Below are 24,005 nucleotides of genomic sequence, written 5' to 3'. Positions count from 1 at the left end.
GTAATAATTTGCTTGTCATGTATAGTTGTGGAGTACCTTCACTAAATCATTTATTCTGTAAAAACCACTTAAGATATCACTTTCAAATTTTCAAATTTGTAACAATGGAAAATACACTATAGTTATTCTAAAATGATACAATGAGATCACCTAATTACACGCAAGACCCCCCCCCCATGTTCAGAATTATACATCAGAAAGCATCCAATATGGTGCATAATGTTAAATTGCTTGTTCTTGAAGTCAGTCTAAATTGTTGGACATGATGGAGCTCTTATTTTCTTGGTAATGCAGAGAATGCAGGAATTCACCTTGAAACTCCCAATTTATTTCATTTTCGGGATGAGTCAGATGAAGATATTTAGATAGCAAATCGTACTTCCTCTCGGACATACAAACTATAAACAATTTTTGACTGAATGGGATTGGAAGATAAATTGACATTAGTTGGAATAGGCTAATATGTAATTAAGTAAAGGCTCATAGTCCAAAACAGATTTAATGAAGAATTAAAACTGATAATTATGTTTTTTACAAGTAGGCCTAATATTTTTAAAGGAGACGGTACCTGAATGAACATCTCCTGTCCTGTGCCGTATTTTGATTTCTCTCAGATTCATATGCTGTCCCAAATGCTTCCCATACCATTTTTATTATCATACCTTCAACTTCAAACTCACTACCATTGCATTTGTCAACATATTGATCTAATTTGTAACAAATATCCTCCGCATTCAACTAGTTATGAGCAGCCATGTTGCTGCAATGTGTTTACATTCAGTCAGCTGTCTGTTCTATCTAAGAAAACGTATAAAAGAACACTTTATTTTAGGATTCCATGCATGCCAGTAGTATCTAGGAAGCGTAGGGAATTCACTGGTTCCAAAACGTTATATATTTAGCAGACAGATGGCAGAGGAAGTCGGTTTGAAAGTCGAGTACGCTTTACTACGCAACCCGCGGGAGACAATGTGCGACTCCAGTACGCTTTACTACGCAATCCATGGGAAAGAGTTAAGACCAAGTCGTCAGCATAGGCCAGACGGCTTACTACATTTCCACCTAACTACTGAATCCCTCCCTGCCATTTTATACCTTTCAGCAGAGCATCCATGTAAACTACGAACAGCAAAGGTGAAAGATTACAGCCTTGTCTAACCCCTGTAAGTAGCCTGAACCAAGAACTCATTCTACCATCAATTCTGAAGCCCAATTGTCAACATAAATGCCTTTGATTGATTTTAATAATCTACCTTTAATTCCATAGTCCGCCAGTATAGCGAACATCTTTTCCCTCGGTACCCTGTCATAAGCTTTCCCTAGATCTACGAAACATAAACACAACTGCCTATTCCTCTCGTAGCATTTTTCTATTACCTGGCGCATACTGAAAATCTGATCCTGACAGCCTCTCTGTGGTCTGAAACCACACTGGTTTTCATCCAACTTCCTCTCTCACTTCCAAGTTGCCCGTGAATACTTTGCCTGGTATCCTAATCAATGAGATACCTCGATAGTTGTTGCAATCCTTCCTGTTTCCTTGCTTATAGATAGGTGCAATTACTGCAATTTACTATGCAATTTACTACCTTACCAACACTCCATGCTAATTTTACTACTCTATGAAGCCATTTCATCCCTGCCTTCCCACTATACTTCACCATTTCAGGTCTAATTTCATCTATTCCTGCTGCTTTATGACAATGGAGTTTATTTACCATTCTTTCCACTCCCTCAAGCGTAATTTCACCAACATAATTTTCCTCCTCCCCATGAGCTTGGCTGTTCACAACACTGTCAGGATGATTTCCTTTTACACTGAGAAGATGTTCAAAATATTCCCTCCACCTCTCCAGTGATTCCCTGGGATCTATTATGAGTTCACCTGAATTACTCAAAACACTGTTAATTTCCTTTTTCCCTCCCTTCCTAAGATTTTTTACTACTGTCCAGAAAGGTTTCCCTGCTGCTTGACCTAGCCTTTCCAGGTTATTACCAAAATCTTCCCACGACTTCTTTTTGGATTCAACAACTATTTGTTTCGCTCTGTTTCTTTCATCTACATACAAATCCCTGTCTGCCTTGGCCCTTGTTTGGAGCCATTCTTGAAAAGCCTTCTTTTTATGTTTACAAGCTGCTCTCACTTCATCATTCCACCAAGATGTTCGCTTTTTACCATCTTTACACACAGTCGTTCCTAGGCATTCCCTTGCTGTTTCTACTACAGCAACCCTGTATGCCACCCATTCTCTTTCTATATCCTGAGCCTGCTTACTGTCCACTGTTTGAAACTTCTCACTAATCATATCCATGTACTTCTGTCTAATTTCCTTGTCCTGGAGATTTTCTACCCTTATTCGTTTGCAGACAGATTTCACTTTCTCTATCCTAGAGATAGTTCACTATAGATCAGATAGTGGTTTGTATCATCGAAAAATACCCGGAAAACTCGTACATTCCTAATAGATTTCCTGAATTCGAAGTCAGTTAAGATATAGTCTATTATGGATCTGGTACCCCTAGCCTGCCATGTGTAGCGGTGAATAGCCTTATGCTTGAAGAATGTATTCATAACTGCTAAACCCATATTAGCACAGAAGTCCAACCATACCTATTTTTCTTTTAACAACAAAATATACCAACAGAATGGCCTCCCCATAGGAGCCCCAGCCTCAGGCATTCTAGCTAATATATACCTGGACCACTTCGAACATCCTCGGATCTTAGGTCATATTAATGGGCTTGACTTTTGGTTACATTATGTTGATGATACATACGCTAAAATAAATTAGGAATACAATAGTCATAATGTTCTAAATATCTTGAACACTTTGGAGCCAAATATAAAGTTTACAGTGGAAGAAGAAGGAGATGGTTCCCTCAACTTTCTAGATATCAAAACAATTCAGAAAGAAAACCATTTCTATTTCGGAATACAAAAGAAACCCACTTTCACACCAACCATGATTAAAAACAATTCTTTGCATTCCGATTCACAGAAGAAATCCACGTATTACAGTTTTATTAACAGAGCCTTCGAAGTTCCGTTAACCAAAAATGAGAGAAAAATGGAGCTCGCATACATCCGCAAACAGCCCTTGTTTAACGGTTTTAGTCCCACAGTCATTAATAAAATAATCACTAAATGCCGATATAAACAACAGATAAGTTTGGTAGAACAATCGGAGAAAGCAAAAATGTATATAAAGTTTACATACTCAAAAATTTATTTAAGAAACACAATGTTAAGGTAGCTTTTCAAATGAACAATAACACTAAACATAGGTTTTTCAACCACAACATAGTCAACAAATCCAAAGAAGAGGAATATCAGAAATCTGTAAGTTTACTTGTTCCCAATGGAGGGTTTCGTACGTCGGACAGTCCGGGTGGAATTTTTCAATAAGATATCAGGAGCATGTCAACGCAGAGAAACATAGAAGGTTCTCTGCAATGGGGGCTCACATGAAGGAAACAGGACATAAATTCACCAACATTAAACAGGACATTGAAATTATTAACAGGATAAACAAGGAAAGACTTATGAGTAATTTAGAAAACATTCACATCCTTTCTGATAAATTAACGAATAAGGATCAGAATTTAAAGGATGCAAACGAACAAAGAAACCCTCTCTATGAACATAAACTTAGATATATGGAATTATTAGAAAGGAAGCAAACGAGCTTACCAAATAAAATGAACAAGTATGATGTCTCTAAGTCACAGTTAGCACCCCCCCCCTCCTTGCGAGAAACAATAACTGATGACGACACACCCTTGACTCCCTGCCGAACCGTGCTAGCAAGCATGCTATAACACATCGCTACTATTACAGATTGATGACGGAGGAAACGGACCCACACCCAAGATAACGGAAAGTAAATATGTGAATCCAGTCAGGGGTAAGTTAGAATTTTTCAAAACACTACCCTCCTTTTTCAAAAGATAACTAAATGTAACACTTTCGAAAAAACGTTTTTAATTATTCTCACTTATTTTCTGCCGGTTGCAGATTGTGTTGCAAGCTGCCCAATTATATGGTCTATGGACATAATAACTTCTTAACACATCCCAACAGGAGATGAAAGGGAATTCTAGAATATACCTTTGGCAATAAAAAAAAGTAAGCTAATCAGCTTTTTCCACAAGCCTTCAAGCACAATATGAATGGGACTTATAAATGAAAATTTTAACTCATCAAATGGAAGCTGACATATGTTTTTATGAATATTCAATAACATCTTAACACATTCACTCCCGTAGATACCTTAAGGCTTTTAAGAGCACCCTACGTGCAAGACCGTATCCGAGTTAAGGCGTTTAAGGTCGCGCGATGTTAACATTGTTTCGAATTTAGCGCTAAATTCATACAAAGTCGTAGTTCGTGTTGAAAACCATGGATGGCATATAAATGAACAGTCCCTCACCCTGCCTACCTGAACAGAGGGTACATATTCTAATGCTTGCTTTCTTTATTTTTTCTTTGAGTAAACACGGACCTAAGCCAGTCGTAGTATTCTTGTGAGGGTGTGTAATGAAGCAAGTTATTGTGTCGCGATAACATGATGAGTTACAAACACAGTATACAGAGTGATGAAATTGAAGACATACTATTGAACAATGATTTTGGTGATGAACTCATCCCTGATTTCAGTGATAGCGAAAGCAATTCGAATGATGATATACCAGATTCTGGGCAAAGTGAAATTCAGCACATTCAAATGACCGATACGCATCCGTCTTATTGCCTGCCTGCAATCAAGTTCACTGGTTGGGTAGGATTAAATGTTGACATCAAAAATAGCAACAAAATGATATCTTTCATCAATTTATTTGTAAATGACGATTTTCTTGAATATGTATGCCATCAGAAAAACCTTTACGCGGAACAAGTTATTAATTCAGTACCGCGTCCATTCACTAAATAGACCTATTCTATTTTTCAAATGTGGAAACCGGCCGACGTAAATGAGATGAAAGAGTTTTTAGGACTAATGTTTGTAACTGGAATAATTCAAAAACCATATTTGAAAATGTACTGGACAGACGACACTATTTTCGGCTCGCCGACTTTTTTTGGAAAACCATGGCATGAACCCGGTTCAAAAACGTATTGTCATTCTTGCACTTTAAAGACAGCAGTCATTATGAGGGGAATCCTGATAGGCTATACAAAATTAGGCTGATTCTCGAAAGGCTCAGCGACCAGTTTTCGTAAAGTAACATGTAATGTAAAATGGTGCACTATAGAGATGAGGGGATTTAAAAAGGCTGGGCTGGAGGTTTAAATCACCCACTGAGGAGCTGGTAGTCGTCAACGTGTTAAGTAGTTAGTTGGTGAAAAGTTGATCAGTTCTTCAAATATGCTCCGAACAGAAGCTATAAAAGACAACTAAAGATGTTTCTATCTTCTTATTGGAAGAAAAGGATTTAACAATATTTTAGTTAAAGACAAGTTATTAATCACTTTTTAAGCATTCTTCCCCACCCCTCCACTCCCCTTCCCCCACCACCATCCTTCCCCATTAGACAAATTTTTTAATTTCCCATGTAAATTATTAAGACTAATACAAGAACATATAATGTGCTTACTTTTATTTTATTTTCACCTAAGATTTTGTAAATACAGCTGACGATGACCACAAACCAGTTAATGATTTAATGATGTTCATGATTTTGAAAAACTGCCAAAGGCAAATAAAGTATTGATTACGTGGATAAAATATTTTTTTGATTACTAGACTGGGAACAGTCTTAAAATTGTCGCAGTACACTATCAACGCTCTAAAAATCGCAGGAGGGGGGTAAAAAAAGAAATGTACGACCAGGCACTACATTCTTATTATATTAGTAAGAGGAATGTGAATTAAATGTAGTTTTAAACGTAAGAATTGTTATATGTTATACTATTTTAAATGAATGAAAATATAAATTGTAGCCAGTTGAATCAATGAAAGATATTGTTTTATAGTAAATCATATATATATATATAGATATATAAATTGTTTTATAGTAAATTAGGGCCGATGACCTTCGATGTTAGGCCCCTTAAAACAGCAAGCAAGTATATTAAATTACTTCAGAAAAGGAAGATAACTTATTTTGATTAAATAATACTGTTTTAAATTTCTGAACCAAACTAAATGAAATATAAAGTTAATTCTACATCTTTTTAATAGTTTATAGATCCTTCATGAATCAGACTATGTGATGAATATGGGAAACAGGACAGAAATAACTCAGCAGGCTTGATCAGATGTCAAGTTTAATTGCAAAAAAAAAAAAAAAAAAAAAAGAAGAAATATTACTTGCTCATTCTTCCCCTCCTTTTCTCAATGAAGGAAAGTTAAATGATCCAGTTATCAATTGCCACTTGAGCTTTCCATGAAATCAGTTCATGAGACACCACTGACCACTTACATCCTTGACAAAGAGAGAACTGTGATAGAAAGTAAGCCTGTAGCAACTTTTTCTATCCTGTTTGTAATTAGTATTTTGATTTTTTTTTTTTTTTTTTTTTAAGTTTGCAATTTGTACTAGTTAGTTCTTAATCTAAGAATCATTATATACTTAGCTAACCAGTTCCACAGGCAACCAGTCGGTTTGCAAGACCCCATTCAAATGCTTCTTTTGCCTTAATTGATCGACCAGTAAGAATCAAGTCTAAGGCTCGTGAGAGACCAATCAAGGCAGGTAATCGAACAGTACCTCCATCAATTAATGGAATACCTGAAAAAATAAAAATTCCTTTCAACAATAAGACAGCCACAATTTATCAAACTTCCATCAAGACTTTGGAAAGAAAGAATGAAATCAATGATTTACAGAATATATTATGAAAGAGAAATACAACATATGAATAATAACAGGAATTATTCAAGACTAGTCTTATACAAAATGTTTTAAAATCTTTACTAAACATCACAATATTCTCAGAAAATATTTGTTACCTGTTTACAGCAATAACATTTCTGTGTGATGGTGTCATATTTTAATTCAATGCTCAAACCACTGTAAATTGTAGTATTAAGGCATATGAATTAATTAAGGTATGTGTGAATTTGTATATGAAGGTGCTGTATTTACAATGCTAAGATAATAGTTAGTAGTTTGACCGCTTAATCTACTGCAAGTTAAGGTGTAAAATTTTGAAACACTTAAGGTAGGTGTGAATTTGTATATGATGGTGGTGTAATGTTAAGCTAATAGTAGGATCAACCTACAGCATAGTACTGTAAGCCGTAGTGTTAAGCACCGGAAATACTTAAGTACTGTGTGAATTTGTATATGATCTTGCTGGATTTAGAATGTTAAACTAGTAGTATTTCTTGTAATATTTTTTCTTTCCATGGAATTGCTTGTTGTAGTTGTAGTAGTTGTTGTTGGGTAATTATGTTGCAACTTTACTTTATTATCACACTATTGTAAGTGATCATTGTCACCAGGATCTTTCTCAATTGCGATGTACTTGTTAATAATAATACCTATTCTTCTTTTGAACATATTCTACTACCCTTTGATGACCTGACTTGACCGAAATTCAGTAAACCACTTAAACAGAACATTATCAATAGCAACATCTTGAGTTTTAGGAATTTTTTTTTCTATTGTCATACCATTCTAATGGCACTGTTTTAATATACAGTCCTTTAGTCGGAGAACTGAATTTATTTGTGTCTTGCCCACACCAAATTTATCTACTAATACATGCACACAGAGCTTGTCTTTTCTTCTTCCACACACTCAAGAATTTCAACCTTTTCCTGAATTGTTAAATTTGTCCTATTAAATACCATAGTTACGTACTGAAAGAAAGTGATGACACAGAACTACTGGCTGTTTTCTTACAGTCTAATTCATAAAGCATTGAGTATACAATTAGATCAATGAAATAATCCCAGTAGTAATCTAAATGAAATTCCCAAACACACCAAAATATTTAAAAAGCAAAAAAGAAAACAAAAGAAAAAACACTAACAATCTCATTACTTAGCAGAACACAGATCCTCTCATTTCTCTCCTTTCCTTTTCCTCACTACTTCCCTTCAAATCAGCAACACACTTGAAATAAACTTTCAACGTATTAGGTCGTGTTCAGTACATATAGTAGGCCTATGTATTGAAGAGATGTTACGTACAGAAGAAAAATGGCCAACTGGACACCAGTGGGATCCGAATTCATGATCTTTTGATTTAACGTTGATTGCTCTATCCAACTGAAAGTTTATTTAGAGTGAAATGTGGTCGTGAAAATTAAAACTCATTGACTTGCTCTACAATGGACGACATGTACGCACTCTACAGTAATGCCAGACCTGTAGCTTAGATCCTTTCCAACAGAACAAATATGACCTAGATCACCACAGTTCAATTGGATAGAGCAACCGACGCAAAATCGGGAGGTTGTTGGTTAGGATCCTAGTGGTGTCTGGTTGCCCATTTTTGTTTATACTTAACATACCTTCAATACATACTACACAGGGTGTATCTTAATTATATTGACAAAAAAATCCGGGATGGAAGGTTTTACATTAAAAAAACTATGACACAATCAGATTGGCGAAGAAAATTTTCCATTTCGATAAAAAAGGGGGTTAATTTGTTACTGCAGGCCACTGTTTTTTGCAGTCACTTTCCAGCCCCAGTTGGCAGCGTACAGTTTGTTTTGCTCACATTGGCTACTAAGCTTGCGGCAGAAATTGGTGAGACAGGCTCCGTTTCGGTACACCAATGAAGAAATGGCTGATTAGCACCTAGCCCCTGGTGCAGCAAATGGTAAAGGGAGAGAAACCGCACAGATTTACGGCGTCCGGTACCCTAATCACCGTCAAACTCATGATTCAATCTTCATATTCATTGGCAGGCAACTTTGGGAAGGAAGGCAGAAGAAAAACCCTAATTAGACAGCAGTGCGTGCATTTCAGCATAGGTTAGTGCCAATATTTGGGCCGGCATTGTTAGTGATTATTTAGTTGGGCTGCATGTCCTTCCTCCTCGTCTATACAGTGAGGAATGCTACCGATTCTTGGCAGAATCACTGCCTGGATATTGGAAGATGTTCCTTTAGGTATTCGGCAGTGAATATGCCTGTGTCATAGCTGCACTCACCGCATTTCACTAGCCACATCATGCAGCAGTTAAATGATCCATTATCCAGGGAGATGGGTAGACCACCGTGGGCCAGTGAAATTACCTCCATGCTCGGTCGATTTAATTCCCATGGACTTTTCTTGTTATGTGCAGATCAAAGTAGAAGGGGAAATATTGAACATTTTCTGTAATCAAATCATTGAGAGTATTCTTTCTTTCATTCAGTATATCATTCCTTTTACCTTGTGAGTAAAGGAATGAATGAATGAATGAATGAATGAATGAATGATCATGTGGCAGCAGCGATACATCTTCATGCCTATTAAATAATAAAGAATGTTACTGAGACCAACAGACGAGAGGAGAAATGATCGAGTGCATTAACTGACGGACAAATATGTATTAAGTAATGTGTGTGCACAATTACGGCTGCTTAATAAACAAACTGTAAATATTGCCTGTAAGAGACAACGACAATTCTGCACGAGTCGAACGAAGAAACTTGTACATTAATGCAGAACATTATCTCTGTCTCCATCTAACATACACCCCAATTCCCCTGCCCTCCCTGAAGCACAGCACCGGGCAGCAGTTTGTGCTCTACAACAACAAATACAACAAGTTTGTCAATTAGAATTGCACATCCGGAAGTAACAAAGTAAACTCATTTTCTCGAAAAGAAAAATTTTCTCCATCATACCAATTGCGCCATTGTCCTTTATATAACACAAAGAGGACCCTTGATTTTTTGTCAGTATAATTTAGATACACCCTGTATATACTGAACATGACCAAATAAGTTGAAAGTTTTTTTAGAGTACAAAGTGGTCATGAAAATTAAATATTCAGCAATACACTTGGTTAGCAGTCACTTAGATCAATTAACCTCCAGCAAGCCAGTGAGAGGCACATTTCCGCTTCAATGGGATACTGAGTCAACAAAACAGTAAGTCTTCATAATTTTTTATCATCTTAATTTTTGATGATCACTTCCCCCTTTTTTACTCACAACAGTTCGTTTCCATTTATTTTTAGATACCCTTGAACCCTTTAACACAATTATATCATTAACAGCTTGCTTCCATGTTGACACCCATGAATAACCAACTTCACATCAAGTTTGTTTAAATCAATGCCAAACAACATGCAGCAGACAGCAAAAAATCTTTCATCACTAATGAATGTATTGAATCATTCATTGCTGAAACGCACTAAGTCCACATTTTAGACAAATTAGCTTTACCACAATTTTGCGTTCTTTTTACCTATTATTTTTTAAAATTTTGCTTTACATCGCATCAACACAGATAGGTCTTATGACAACGATGGGATAGGAAAGGCCTAGGAGTGGGAAGGAAGTGGCCATGGCCTTAAGTAGGGTACAGCCCCAGCATTTTCCTGGTGTGAAAATGGGAAACCACGTAAAACCATCTTCAGGTCTGCCAACAATGGGGTTCGAACCCACTATCTCCCGGATGCAAGCTCACAGTTGCGGACCCCTAACCGCATGGCCAACTCACCCTGTGATTTTGCTTTCTAAGAAGCAAGATGCATGTTTTGGTGTTGAAAGGAACATGTCCTGGCAGGGCTTGTTCCATTATCACAGCCGCCAGGTTAGTTATTCTGTGTTGAAAGGAACTCAGTCCTGTAGTTAGCGCGCTTCTACACGGAATGTCTGTGAGCACCAGAGAGCGCCGCTGTCGAGATTGGCGCACTTCCTTCTTTTGTGTACGTAAATACTGAGTGATTGTTGTCAACGATATATCCTATGTGGTTGCTGTGCAATGAATATTATTAATCTTTTTCTTGATGTGTTTGTAAACATATTTTCATCATAGACTGAAGTTATGGCAGGAAAGGAACGTAAACGCAGAGAAGAAAATTACACCAGGAATGAAGTAAAGCAATCAAGGGGAAAGGGTACTGCATAAACAAGCTATGCAAGAAAGGCAGTTCCTCAGAAAAGTATTGGACCTCCCTGCAGGTATGATTAAAATTACCGTTTTTACCTTAATATTTATCTGTTCAACCATTTCACTTCCCTAAAAAGGATTTGAACGATTAATGAGACTGAAGTTTTGATTACTTAATGAATGTCTGACAAAGATTTTACTTAGGTAACTTGTGTGTTCGTTTTAGATGCAATCGTCACTGCTTCATTATATTGCAAGAAGAAGAGAGGCTGCAGATATTTAGTGCTTCTTACGATTATGATACCAAGAATGAACAGGATATCCACTTACAGGGATTGATTGAATGGCATCCCATTAACCGGCGAAGACCTAGGGCTGTCAATCAAGAGGGGGGAATGATTAAAAGTGGAAAATGAATCAACATATACATATTTTGTAATTAGAAATAAGGAGTGTCTGCAGCTCTGTAGGAATGCATTCATTAGTTTACACAGGGTAACGCAGAAGCGTGTATGAAAGGCCAGTGGACAGGAGAGGATTCAATAAGAAGACACATGCTATATCAAGCGAAATCTGCATTAAAATTCGGGACCACATGCTCAAGTTGCCGGTCAAAACATCTCATTATGGGGGATAAAATAGTAAATTACTTGGATGCAAGGCTGAACCTTAAAAATATGCAGTCTTCATTACCAGAACATCGAGGAAACAGCACTCGAGACCGCACCACTGAAACTTAAAGTGTGGCTGGGCTTCGTAGACGATACCTTTGTGGTCTGGAGCCACAAGAAGGAACAATTACAGCTGTTTCTACAGCATCTGAATAGTATTAACACAAATAGTCAGTTCGCTATGGAGATAGAAAACAAGTGAAAGCTCCCTTTCCTCGATGTTCTGGTAATGAAGACTGCCAATTTAAACTTGGGACACACAGTATACCGCAAGCCGACCCACACAGACCGCTATCTTCAGAAGACGTCCAATCACCATCCATGACAAAAATACGGAGTGATTAAGACGCTAGCCGACCGTGCTAAGAGAATTTGTCAACCTCAGCACTTAAATGAGAAATTCAGCCACCTCAATACGGCCCTACTCGCTAATGGGTACAGCCATAAAGACATCCAGCGAGCACTCCATCCCAGACGTCCAACAACCAAGAAGAAAGAAGAGGAGTGGCCAGCAGCTAAAGCCTTTCTGCTGTATATTGAGAAAATAGCTGACAGAATAGGGAGGCTACTGCAGTCCCATGGGGTTAAAATCATATACAGGCCGATGAAGAAAATCCAGGAACTGCTTAGGTCTGCCAAAGACAAGCGCCATCCTCTCTCCACACCAGGTGTCTAGAAGATCCCGTGCAGCTGTGGTCAGGTATACATAGGCACTACCAAACGCAGCATCGCCACACGATTGAAGGAGCATAAAAGACATAGCCGGCTGGCACAAACAGATAGATCATCCGTCGCTGAACACTCGCTGCTAGCAGGCCATGACATACAGTACAGCGACACCGAAGTACTGTCAACTACTGTGTCTTATCACGCCTGGCTACAGAAGGAAGCCATTGAAATCCCGAACCACACCAACAGCTTCAACCGTAAGGAGGAATCTGAACGAGTAAACAAAGCCTGGTTTCCAGTCCTGAAAGCTTAAATTTTGGAGGACACGATCCGTGGCAGACCGAAAAAAGCAATGGGTGATCAGTTGCCTGTCTCCGCCAAGGCAGGTCAATGTACACCGGGCTCCCTAACGCTTCAACCATTGGCCGAAGAACAGCCAATCAGCAACCGCCCCCCCCACAATGGCGGACCAATAAGCAAGCAGCGTACCGTATCCTGCACTATATAATGAGGTGGAATTACAACAGCACTTCATTCCACTGAGAGCTTCGCTGCTATCGAAGTCAGTCGGAACCCTTAACAATTGCAGGTTATAAACTTCATTTTCCTTGTCCGTATTGAAGATCTACTTGTGATACAATTCTTTTAGGTTTGCCAATTGCCACCTTTTCAATACAATAAAAATATATTACAAACTTACATATTTATTATGATGTTTACATGGTACATGTTTCGCTCCTTTTCGTGAGCATCATCAGCCAAACTATCATTAATCTAAGATTGTGTAAGATTATAAAACAATTCTATTGGTTCAAGGTTACTCTTATAAAACTAATTGACAATCTTATAACATTTTAAAAGTCATACAACAATAAAATTATATCTTAAGTTAACACTTTTTGTCTAAAATCTTCTTCAGTCCAAACATTTTATCGCCGAAACTCATCCGGTGAACATCTTTTAAAATTGTTTAAAAATAAGAATAAAATGAAAAACTTTGAAATCTGGCTAGTTGTGTTGGTTCCCGTTGCTTAACTTGTATAATTATCATTAAAACTTCATAACAGTATTGAATATTTTCTGCAGTTGATAATTGTCGTTATGGTCGATAAATTTGTTCTCGTTGCTGGAGTAACATTTATAAAATGTATTTATATTAATTTATATTATCAATGGGGTAAAATTGTTCATGAACAAACTTGTTGATAGAACACTTTTTGATGTGATATTGGATTAAAAATGTTCTCGAACATTCCATAATGGCTCGTTGGTGTATTTTCCTTTCTGCTTCGTAATTGTTTGGTGCTACTCCTAGCCTCTTGAGAACTACTTGTTATCCTGTTTGCACTTCTTGTGTTGTATGAGTGAGTCACAACAATTTTACCCCATTGATAATATAAATTAATATAAATACATTTTATAAATGTTATTCCAGCAACGAGAACAAATTTATCGACCATAACGACAATTATCAACTGCAGAAAATATTCAATACTGTTATGAAGTTTTAATGATAATTATACAAGTTAAGCAACGGGAACCAACACAATTAGCCAGATTTCAAAGTTTTTCATTTTATTCTTATTTTTAAACAATTTTAAAAGATGTTCACCGGATGAGTTTCGGCGATAAAATGTTTGGACTGAAGAAGATTTTAGACAAAAAGTGTTAACTTAAGACATAATTTTATTGTTGTATGACTTTTAAAATGTTATAAGATTGTCAATTAGTTTTATAAGAGTAACCTTGAACCAATAGAATTGTTTTATAATCTTACACAATCTTAGATTAATGATAGTTTGGCTGATGATGCTCATGAAAAGGAGCAAAACATGTACCATGTAAACATCATATTAAATATGTAAGTTTGTAATATATTTTTATTGTATTGAAAAGGTGGCAATTGGCAAACCTAAAAGAATTGTATCATCCTTAACAATGCCGAACGCAGTCTTCGGTGAAATGTCGGGACATTCAGTCACTCCGGACCACGGCCTACAAGCCTGGAAAATGCTGACGTGATGTGTAACGCCGGCCGAGAAAGCCTCAACTGCTACAGTACACCAGAATTTTAAGTACCATATGCATATATAAGTAATAATAATAACAACGTTAACGTTTCCACCTTTTCAATACTAAAATATATATTCACAAAATTATAAATTACACGGTACTAGTTTCGACCCATCTAGGGGTCATCATCAGCCGTATTGGAGCAAAGATCACTTTTGGCGAAATCCTAAGAAAATGTTATTTTAAAGAATAACAAGTGAATGTGATAGATGAAATGAGATGTTATTATGGTAATAGTTAATAATACAAGGAATATGCATACTAAGAGGTTTTTAACAAAGAATAAAGTATAAATGGGGTGTTGTAAAAATTATAATCATGGAAATCAGTAAGTTCTTGTATTGAAATGACATATATAAAATTATATTTGGCTTAGGAAGAGGGCTTAAGGTGGGGCTGAAGGGTGCGGGAAAAAGTGTAATTGTCTCGGAAAAGTACCTTTGATTAAATTTAGGATTGAGTTTAGGTTGGCTGCATTATTGTTTCTGAGGAAAGTGATAAATAGATCGAAGAGTATGTTGGGTTTCTCTGAGATTTCATTGAGATTGTGACTGGTGTTAAAGTATTGGTCTAGGTGTATGTAGTAATTTTCCATTATGTTGAGTAAAGGGCCCTTGTTTGCTAATACGTATTACTACATACACCTAGACCAATACTTTAACACCAGTCACAATCTCAATGAAATCTCAGAGAAACCCAACATACTCTTCGATCTATTTATCACTTTCCTCAGAAACAATAATGCAGCCAACCTAAACTCAATTCTAAATTTAATCAAAGGCACTTTTCCGAGACAATTACACTTTCTCCCGCACCCTTCAGCCCCACCTTAAGCCCTCTTCCTAAGCCATATATAATTTTATATATGTCATTTCAATACAAGAACTTACTGATTTCCATGATTATAATTTTTACAACACCCCATTTATACTTTATTCTTTGTTAAAAACCTCTTAGTATGTATATTCCTTGTATTATTAACTATTACCATAATAACATCTCATTTCATCTACCACATTCACTTGTTATTCTTTAAAATAACATTTTCTTAGGATTTCGCCAAAAGTGATCTTTGCTCCAATACGGCTGATGATGACCCCTAGATGGGTCGAAACTAGCACCGTGTAATTTATAATTTTGTGAATATATTTTAGTATTGAAAAGGTGGAAACGTTTACGTTGTTATTATTATTACTTATATATTCTCAGTTCAATACGGACCAAAAACATGAAATTCATAACCATTAATACCATATGCATGTCATTAAATATCGACGCTTGTTTTTTTAAACCAGAGCACACATAATATCATTGTATATTTTAATATTATCACTCATATCATGTGACTTTCTTCATTAGATTTAGTAATTGTTTAAAAATTATATGTTAACTTTGGATCTCATAACCAGCTGAGGATGACCTCTGTGAAGGTCAAAACAGGTACTGCATAGTAATAAGACATAATAAAGTACTGATTAGGTGGACGGCACCCATTCTTTGTGATTGTGAAGCAAGCTTTGGCCGAGAAGAGGTCCCTTACCCAGGCCAAGGCTCAAGATGTCGAAGAAACCCAGATCTTCATACTAGGCCAACAAGTACTGCGAGGTAACCACTCAGTCAGTAATAAGATTGGAGAGTTTCACGCAGGTCTCACACCTAAGTGGGTTGATCCCGTCAAGATGGATAAGCACCTGGGCCATCAGAGTTGCAGCGAGTCACCTAACTGCTGTGCATACAGAGTAAGCCTGGTACTATCACGGGTCCACCTTGAGGAGAGGCTACTAATGACACAGCACGACCTGGTCATGAGGAAAACGCATCGACTATCATCGACGAAGAGGCTGGCAGCAATGCGACCCTGACTCCCGACATGGCACGATCTGGTCAAGAGGAGAGCACATCCAGTGACATTGAGGACAATCTACAACCAAGGCAAAGTTGCCGAGTGTGATAAGACTGTTGAAATTGTTTCAAGTTATGAGGGGGTTATTGACGCAAGCATAATAGACTGATATAATTCAAAAACAATATTCTTTAACCCATGGGTAAATAATACCAATGGCGAGCTTAAATTATTATTATTATGACTAGTGAGGTAAGGCTATGAATTGTTTACATCCATTTATTAGTATCAGTATTATTATTATTTACATAGTTAGGTACAGACAATCATATTATTTGTGAGGTTGTTATGAAACGTGCTGTATATGTATATATTAATACGAGTTTAGTTAATGTAAGAATCCGTAATTAATAGTATATAATTTATTATTATGCCTTTGCTGGCAGGACCTAGTGTTTACAGTGCACTATGTCTTCTGGTATAGGCTAGATTAATTTTGTTACTTTCAGAGATCTGTCTTTGTCTTATCCTTGGCTTTGACAATATGAAAGTGACTGAGGTATGAGCGATGCTAGTAATGCCATTCCTTATGCAGCCAGTCCCTGCTATGAATGGTGTGAAAATGTTGCTCATAGGGTCGGTTGGTGTATGCATTTCAGTGGGCTTGGCAGACTGATATGTAATAGCAACTCTGGCTCGGTGAGGAAAGCAACGGGAAACTACCTCACTTCTCATTTCCCTAGTATACCTCTTCAGTGATGCCTAGGCCATCTATGACAGCTGATGGCAGAGCTGTTGAGGATCCCACCAGCGGAATCGCTGACGGACTGAACATACACACATAATTTATTATTACCTGTATATATGATGTATAATTCAATACTTATTACCTGTATATATGATGTATAATTCAATACAATATTGTGCAACACACCGTAAGATCCAGAATGTACAAAGAGAACTGTGTAGAACCTTCCTTACATTGTAAATATGCTATTGGACACTAGAATTCACGAGAAGATATGTTGTGTCATATTTTTCTAGAAGCCAGGCCAGGCCAGGCCACATATACTGTATAAAGAGACAGTCTTGTGAGTGAGAGTTGGAGTTGTTTTTGTGACCCATGGTGTGATTCTGACGACATGTTACTGTAACAGTCAAATGTTTTTCAAGATGGCAGTCGCATTCTTCTTATTCTCCGTAGTAGTGTTTTGTTTCTGCTAGCAGTTGATTAGGTTATGTGTGTAAAATGTGAAAATAAGTTGTAAATATATCAGTGTACGCAACTGACAGCATTATGTGTGCGTCTTTGTGAATACATCAGGGGTTCATAGTTGAACATGCAGTACTTTTCCAAGCTTTTGGCAACATTTATCGGCACACACGTTTCCATATGAGAACATTATTTCACGCAATAACACCTGATAGACTATCAAGCTTACACTCGTAGTTACTGGAACATCGCACAGATCGCAGCATAGGAGAATCGATCTCAAGATCTGTGACGTCAGTCTTGAGAGTCTTGAGAGAGAGAGCATTGCCTAACGATATTAACATCTATAACTCCCTGGGAGGAATATTTTGTCTCAAATGACTCAACTGGGACAGATCCATTTTCACACTTTCTTTCTATTCTTTCCCTTAAAATGATTAGCTTTGAGGAGATACTTTTTTGTAATGTTTTTATTAGTATTATTATTATTTACATAGTTAGGTACGGACGACCATATTATTCGTGAGGTTACGTCACTTAAGATCTCACAAAAACTAAGTTCTTCAGGAAGCCAATCATACTCGTCTACGAGGGATATCCCATCATTGATGTTCAAAATAGTTGTTGAACTCCTGTATTGCATTTTCATACCAACTGAATGATTTTAATGAAAGAGCTAGCCAAGAGAAATCCTTCATTCATTTAAATTGGAATTTTCAATTATGCCCATTATTACATTGCATAGGCGATTCATATTTTGAATCTGATATCCATAGATTAATACATAATAAATTATATTTCTGACTATTGACTGACTGATCATTAATGTAACAGCCATATCTGCTGTCGGATACAAAACTGTGCAGACTCTAGTTTAAACCTCCATAAATAATTGAACAAGTGGGCCAATTCCAACTTAAAATACACCAAAATGTATCCCCTTTCTTTGTACATATAACAGTGGTATAGAATAATTTTACATATATTTAATGCTTCAGAAATTTTGACAGGATCGGAAAAATAACCTGTTTAGCAACCTTCTACGGACTACCTTCCACCTTGAACTTGCAATTTTCACTTCTGTTTGTGCTTAGTAGTGACATATGGTACCGGTATTGTAATTAGGATACATCTGAATGTAGTTTAAACTTATTGTAGTGTACTGTACAGTAGTATACGAGTAATATCTTATTAGAATTTAGCATGCTTATTTTATTGTTGTAAAATATTTGTGTAGTATCGGTATAGTACAGGTATTGAAATTCTAAGTTCCCATGGAGGGAATTAGATATTTTTCCACCAATAGAGCATGTCAAAAAACAGATCAGATAATGGGCTTCTGATAAGTTCACCTGCATACACCTCAGCGTCAGTGGGTAGGGTCTGACACATCCCATTCTGAGTCTAGTGTCAGACCTAAGACGAAACGCTGGTTAATAGAGCAAACGCCTGAAAAGCCTTACATTTGATAGTAGAGGTATCCGTAGAAACTATCTTACTAAAATTCTGTTGTTGTAATTAGGATAGGCTTAACTGCAGTTTAGATTTGTGTAATTCTTGTGTATTCCTTTTGGTATTCAGTAATTAACAGAAGTTTTTATCCTGTTAGGGTGTTGTAGGATAAAAATAGAGTTTGACTAAGTAATATTGTAGTGTAGTCGTATATTAATTACCTTATTGTCGTGTGATCTTTGAGTACTACCCAGACAATATATCCCTCCGTTCATTTTTTTGCACATAAGTTATTTTATTTTTCCTTTTAATTTGATTTTTCCCCCGTAAAGAATGATTAAGGAGTGCAAGTGTAGGGACTGTGGGTGTGGCGAGGCACTGAGGGGTATGAGGGAGGAGCTGGAGAGTTTGAGGGAGATAATTAGGATTCTCAAAGAAGACAGGAAGGAAGATAGGACTCCCTCAAACAATGTACAGGTTACAGTAGGTGCACAAGAGGGAGAGGAAGGAAAGGGGGGGGGGGGTGTAGAAGAAGATAGGTGGTCTGATGTTCTAAGGGGAAGGAGATTGCAGGCTAAAGGCTCCATTCAGGATCAGAAACCAGGACAGGTGTCTGTGAGAAATCAGTACGAGCCACTCCAGGTAGACCAACAGAGGAAAGATGAGGAACAGGGAACTGTTGCTGAGATGTGTGGAAGAAGGAGGAAGGGAAAAGGTAGGAAAGGGAAACGTAGAGTAGAGGATAGGAAAATACAGGTGGAACAGGGTCATGGGAAGGAGAAAAGGGAGGAGAAAGTAGCTTCTGCAGCTATAAGGAAAGATAGGGCTGACCAGGAGGGGAGGGGATCAAATGAGGTGGGTAGGGTTGAGGCTCTGGTCATGGGGGATTCCATCGTTAAACATGTGGGGAAAGTGTGTGGAGGAAAGGGAACCAAGGTAGAGTGTTATCCAGTAATTAGGTTGAGGCAGATGTTGAAGAAAGTAGAAGAGAGGGAGAAGGGGAAGGAGAAGGAGAAGGTGGTAATGTTTCACGTTGGTACCAACAACGTAAGGCAAGCTGATATAAGTACCAACATAGTTGGGGATGTGTGGGATCTGGTAAATGCAGCACGGGTGAAGTTTAAGGAAGCAGTGGAATTCTGTGTAGGAGGGATACTGACTGGAGGGTGATTGGGGATTTAAATGAGACTATGGAGTAGGTATGTGGGAAACTGGGAGTGAAATTTCTAAATCCTAATGGGTGGGTAGGAGATAGGGATCTGAGCTCAGATGGCCTTCACCTAAACGGCAGTGGTACGAATAAGTTAGGAAATTTGTTTGGAAGGGTAATAGGGAGGTACATTCAAGGAAACAGGGTTGTCTAGGGAGCGGTGATAAGGGTACAGAGATCTGGAAGTCAAGTAGGGATGACATAAAAATGTTACCGTTGAACTGTAGAAGTACTGTAAAGAAAGGAATAGAATTAAGTAATTGAATAGAAATATATATTTACCAGATATTGTAAAAGGAGTTGAATCATAGCTGAGAAACGATATAATGGATGCAGAAATTTTCTCACGGAAATGGAGAGTGTATCGTAGAGATAGGCTAGGAATGGTGGGAGGGGGAGTATTTATCTGGTGAAAGAAGAATTTGTAAGCTAAGAAAAAGTTAAAGATGAGACACATGAAATTCTAGGTGTAAGGCTCATTTCTAAAGATAATAGGCAACTTGATGTCTTTGGAGTGTACAGACCAGGAAAGGGTAGCGCTGACATGGATTCAGAATTATTTGATAAGATAATCAGCTATGTGGGAAACGACATGGAAAGGAATGTGATTGTAGCGGGGGATCTGAATTTACCAGATGTCAATTGGGAAGGAAATGCGAACGACAGGAAGTATGACCAACAAATGGCAAATAAGTTGATATGGGGGGAAGGACAGCTGATTCAGAAAGTGATGGAACCAACTAGAGGGAAAAATATCCTGGATGTGTTGTTGGTAAAACCAGATGAGTTCTATAGAGAAACCGAAGTAATACATGGTATTAGTAATCATGAAGCTTTTTTTGTCGTAGTTAAAAATAAATGTGATAGAAAGGAAGGTCTTAAAAGTAGGACTATTAGGCAGTACCATATGGCTGATAAGGCAGGCATGAGGCAGTTTCTAAAAAGTAACTATGACCGGTGGAAAACGGTACATAAAAATTTAAACAGCCTCTGGGATGAGTTTAAACCAATTGTTGAGGAATGTGAAAACAGGTTTGTACCTTTAAAGGTGGTAAGAAATGGTAAAAACCCACCTTATTATAATAGACAAATAAAGAGACTAAGAAGGAGATCCAGATTGGAAAGAAATAAAGTTCGAAATGGCTGTGGAAGTAAGGAGAAATCGAAGGAACTTCTTAGAAAATTGAATCTAGCAAAGAAGGCAGCTAAGGATAACACGATGGCAAGCATAATTGGCAGTCATACAAATTTTAGTGATAAATGGAAGGGGATGTATAGGCATTTTAAAGCAGAAACAGGTTCCAAGAAGGACATACCAGGAATAATTAATGAACAAGGGGAGTGTGTATGGAACTTCAAAAGGCAGAACTATTCAGTCAGCAGTATGTAAAGATTGTTGGTTACAAGGATAATATCCAGATAGAGGAGGAGACTAATGCTAAAGAAGTACTAAAATTTACATATGATAACAATGACATTTACAATAAGATACAAAAGTTGAAAACTAGAAAAGTGGTTGGAATTGATAAGATTTCTGGGGATATACTAAAGACAATGGGTTGGGATATAGTACCATATCTGAAGTAATTTGATTATTGTTTGGTTGAAAGAGCTATACCAAATGAATGGCGAGTTGCTATAGTAGCCCCTGTGTATAAAGGAAAGGGCGATAGACATAAAGCTGAAAATTACAGGCCAGTAAGTTTGACATGCGTTGCATGTAAGCTTTGGGAAGGCATTCTTTCTGATTATATTAGACATGTTTGTGAAATTAATAACTGGTTCGATAGAAGGCAGTTTGGTTTTAAGAAAGGTTATTCCACTGAAGCTCAACTTGTGGGATTCCAGCAGATATCTTGGATTCAGGAGGACAAAAGGACTGTATTACGATTGACCTGTCTAAAACATTTGATGGGATGGATCATGGGAGACTACTGGCAAAAATGAGTGCAATTGGACTGGACAAAAGAGTGACTGAATGGGCTGCTATATTTCTAGAAAATACATCTCAGAGAATTAGAGTAGACCCTGTGATAATTAAGAGGGAAATTCCTCAGGGCATGATTATTGGACCTTTATGTTTTCTTATATATATAAACTAGCAAGATACCCGTGCTTTGCTACGGTATTATACTGAAATTTATAATTCAATGCTTAACGTTTTATATATAATCCGCTGGAATTAACGATTTGACTCGTTTTCTGAGAGCACCCGCCAAAATTTGCGATCTGACTCATTTTCTGAGAGATTACGCAATGTTCCTCCCAGTTTTCAATCTTTCTTTCCAACAATCGATTTTGTACTTCTCGGGCTAGGTCCAGGTATTCCACCCAGTCAGTTGGGTCTCTAAATCTATGGCATCTTTTCCTATAAGCTTTTTTAATATGATCAAATCCTTGAGGAGATCCGGCGTGGTGTCTTCTTGGGTGCCTTGGTGGTACTGAACCCGCGGTCGGACTGCATTCGTAGTCATTACCCGGCCAGGACCTGTTTCCAACGCGGTCTGAACATTTTGACGACGGTCCTGAATATTATTATTATTATTATTATTATTATTATTATTATTATTATTATTATTATTATTATTATTATTTTTATGGACCCCATAGCAAGATGCAAGACCACTACTTGGCGGTAAATTACATCTGCTGCCACTGTCATTGCTATCGTTTATTTCAAATGTGTTTAAATTTTATATGCCAGGAGAATCGACTATAATCTTAGAACATCCTTCAAAGGAAAAGATGGCTTTTGAAAACGAACCCAGGAAAGATTAAAAATGATCGGTTTATTATCAGAATAATTACATTGAAAATCCACAGCCTGTTTCCAGTCATTCGACCGGGTCAGGAATGGAATGAATGAAGCCTCGATCTAGCGGTGAGGATAGGAATTGTGCCGGCTGCCGAAGCCTGTCGCGCTCTTCTGGGGCAATAATTAATGAATGACAGGTGAAATGAAATTATATTGGAGAGTGTTGCTGGAATGAAATATGCCAGGGAAAACCGGCGTACCTGGAGAAAAACCTGTCCCGCCTCCGCTTTGTCCAGCACAAATCTCACATGGAGTGACTGGGATTTAAACCACGGAACCCAGCGGTGAGAGGCCGACGCGCTGCCGCACGACTCACGGAGGCTCCTAATAAGTACATTATGAACAGTAAAATCAATTGGTCTCAACTCCTTTTTCACCCCAACACTGTTAAGTTGTTTCACCCCCCCCCCAAAAAAAAGAAGGCGTGTTTCCTTATGTTTAAAGGAGATTCCAAATACCAATGTTCACGTCTGTTACTTCAGTTTTGAGATATAAGTATCCCCATAAAAATAATACACTTTTTTCACTTCCTTCCACATTCCCCCCCCCCCCCCCCCCTTTTTAAGTGAATTTTCCGGCAAAAAATACTTGTTTCTTTTGTAGTAATCATCTTCTAAATACCAATTATCACGACTCTAGCATCTTCAGTTTTTGAGATATGTGTCCTCATAAATGGAATTCAACTCCTATTCATTCCCACCCCCCAAGGTGATTTCCCCCATAATGCGTTTTTCTTTGTTTTCAAAGGAGATCCAAATACCAATTTTTACATCTATAACAACTTTAGTTTTTATTAGATGCAAGTATCCTCATGCAATTTATTTTTCAATTCTTTCACCCCCCCCCCCCCCCTTCATTTGATTTTCCGAGAGTACGTGTTTCTTTACCTTTAAAGCAGATTCCAAATACCAAATTTCACGTCTGTAACATCTTCAGTTTTTGAGATATCAGTATCCTAATTGAAAGAATTCAACCCCTTTTTCAGTCACTTTTACCCCCCACCCAACTGGTTTTTCTGAAAACTAAAAATACACGTTTCTTTATTTTTAATAG

General features: G+C 37.4%; 1 protein-coding gene across 4 annotated transcripts in view; it reads right to left on the bottom strand.

Moving 5' to 3' along the window:
- Positions 1-24,005, bottom strand: part of LOC136857819 (uncharacterized) — a 132,085-nt gene that overhangs the window by 33,360 nt on the left and 74,720 nt on the right. For all 4 annotated transcript variants that reach the window (XM_067136768.2, XM_067136771.2, XM_067136770.2 and 1 more), the window contains exon 4: positions 6,583-6,732. In XM_067136768.2, coding sequence (XP_066992869.1) covers positions 6,583-6,732 — 150 coding nt within the window. The remainder of the gene's footprint in view (positions 1-6,582; positions 6,733-24,005) is intronic.

The sequence above is a fragment of the Anabrus simplex genome, chromosome 1, assembly GCF_040414725.1.
Source record: "Anabrus simplex isolate iqAnaSimp1 chromosome 1, ASM4041472v1, whole genome shotgun sequence".
Lineage (NCBI taxonomy): Eukaryota > Metazoa > Arthropoda > Insecta > Orthoptera > Tettigoniidae > Anabrus > Anabrus simplex.
The sequence above is the reverse complement of the archived record's forward strand: the minus strand, read 5'-3'. Positions and strand labels throughout refer to the sequence as shown.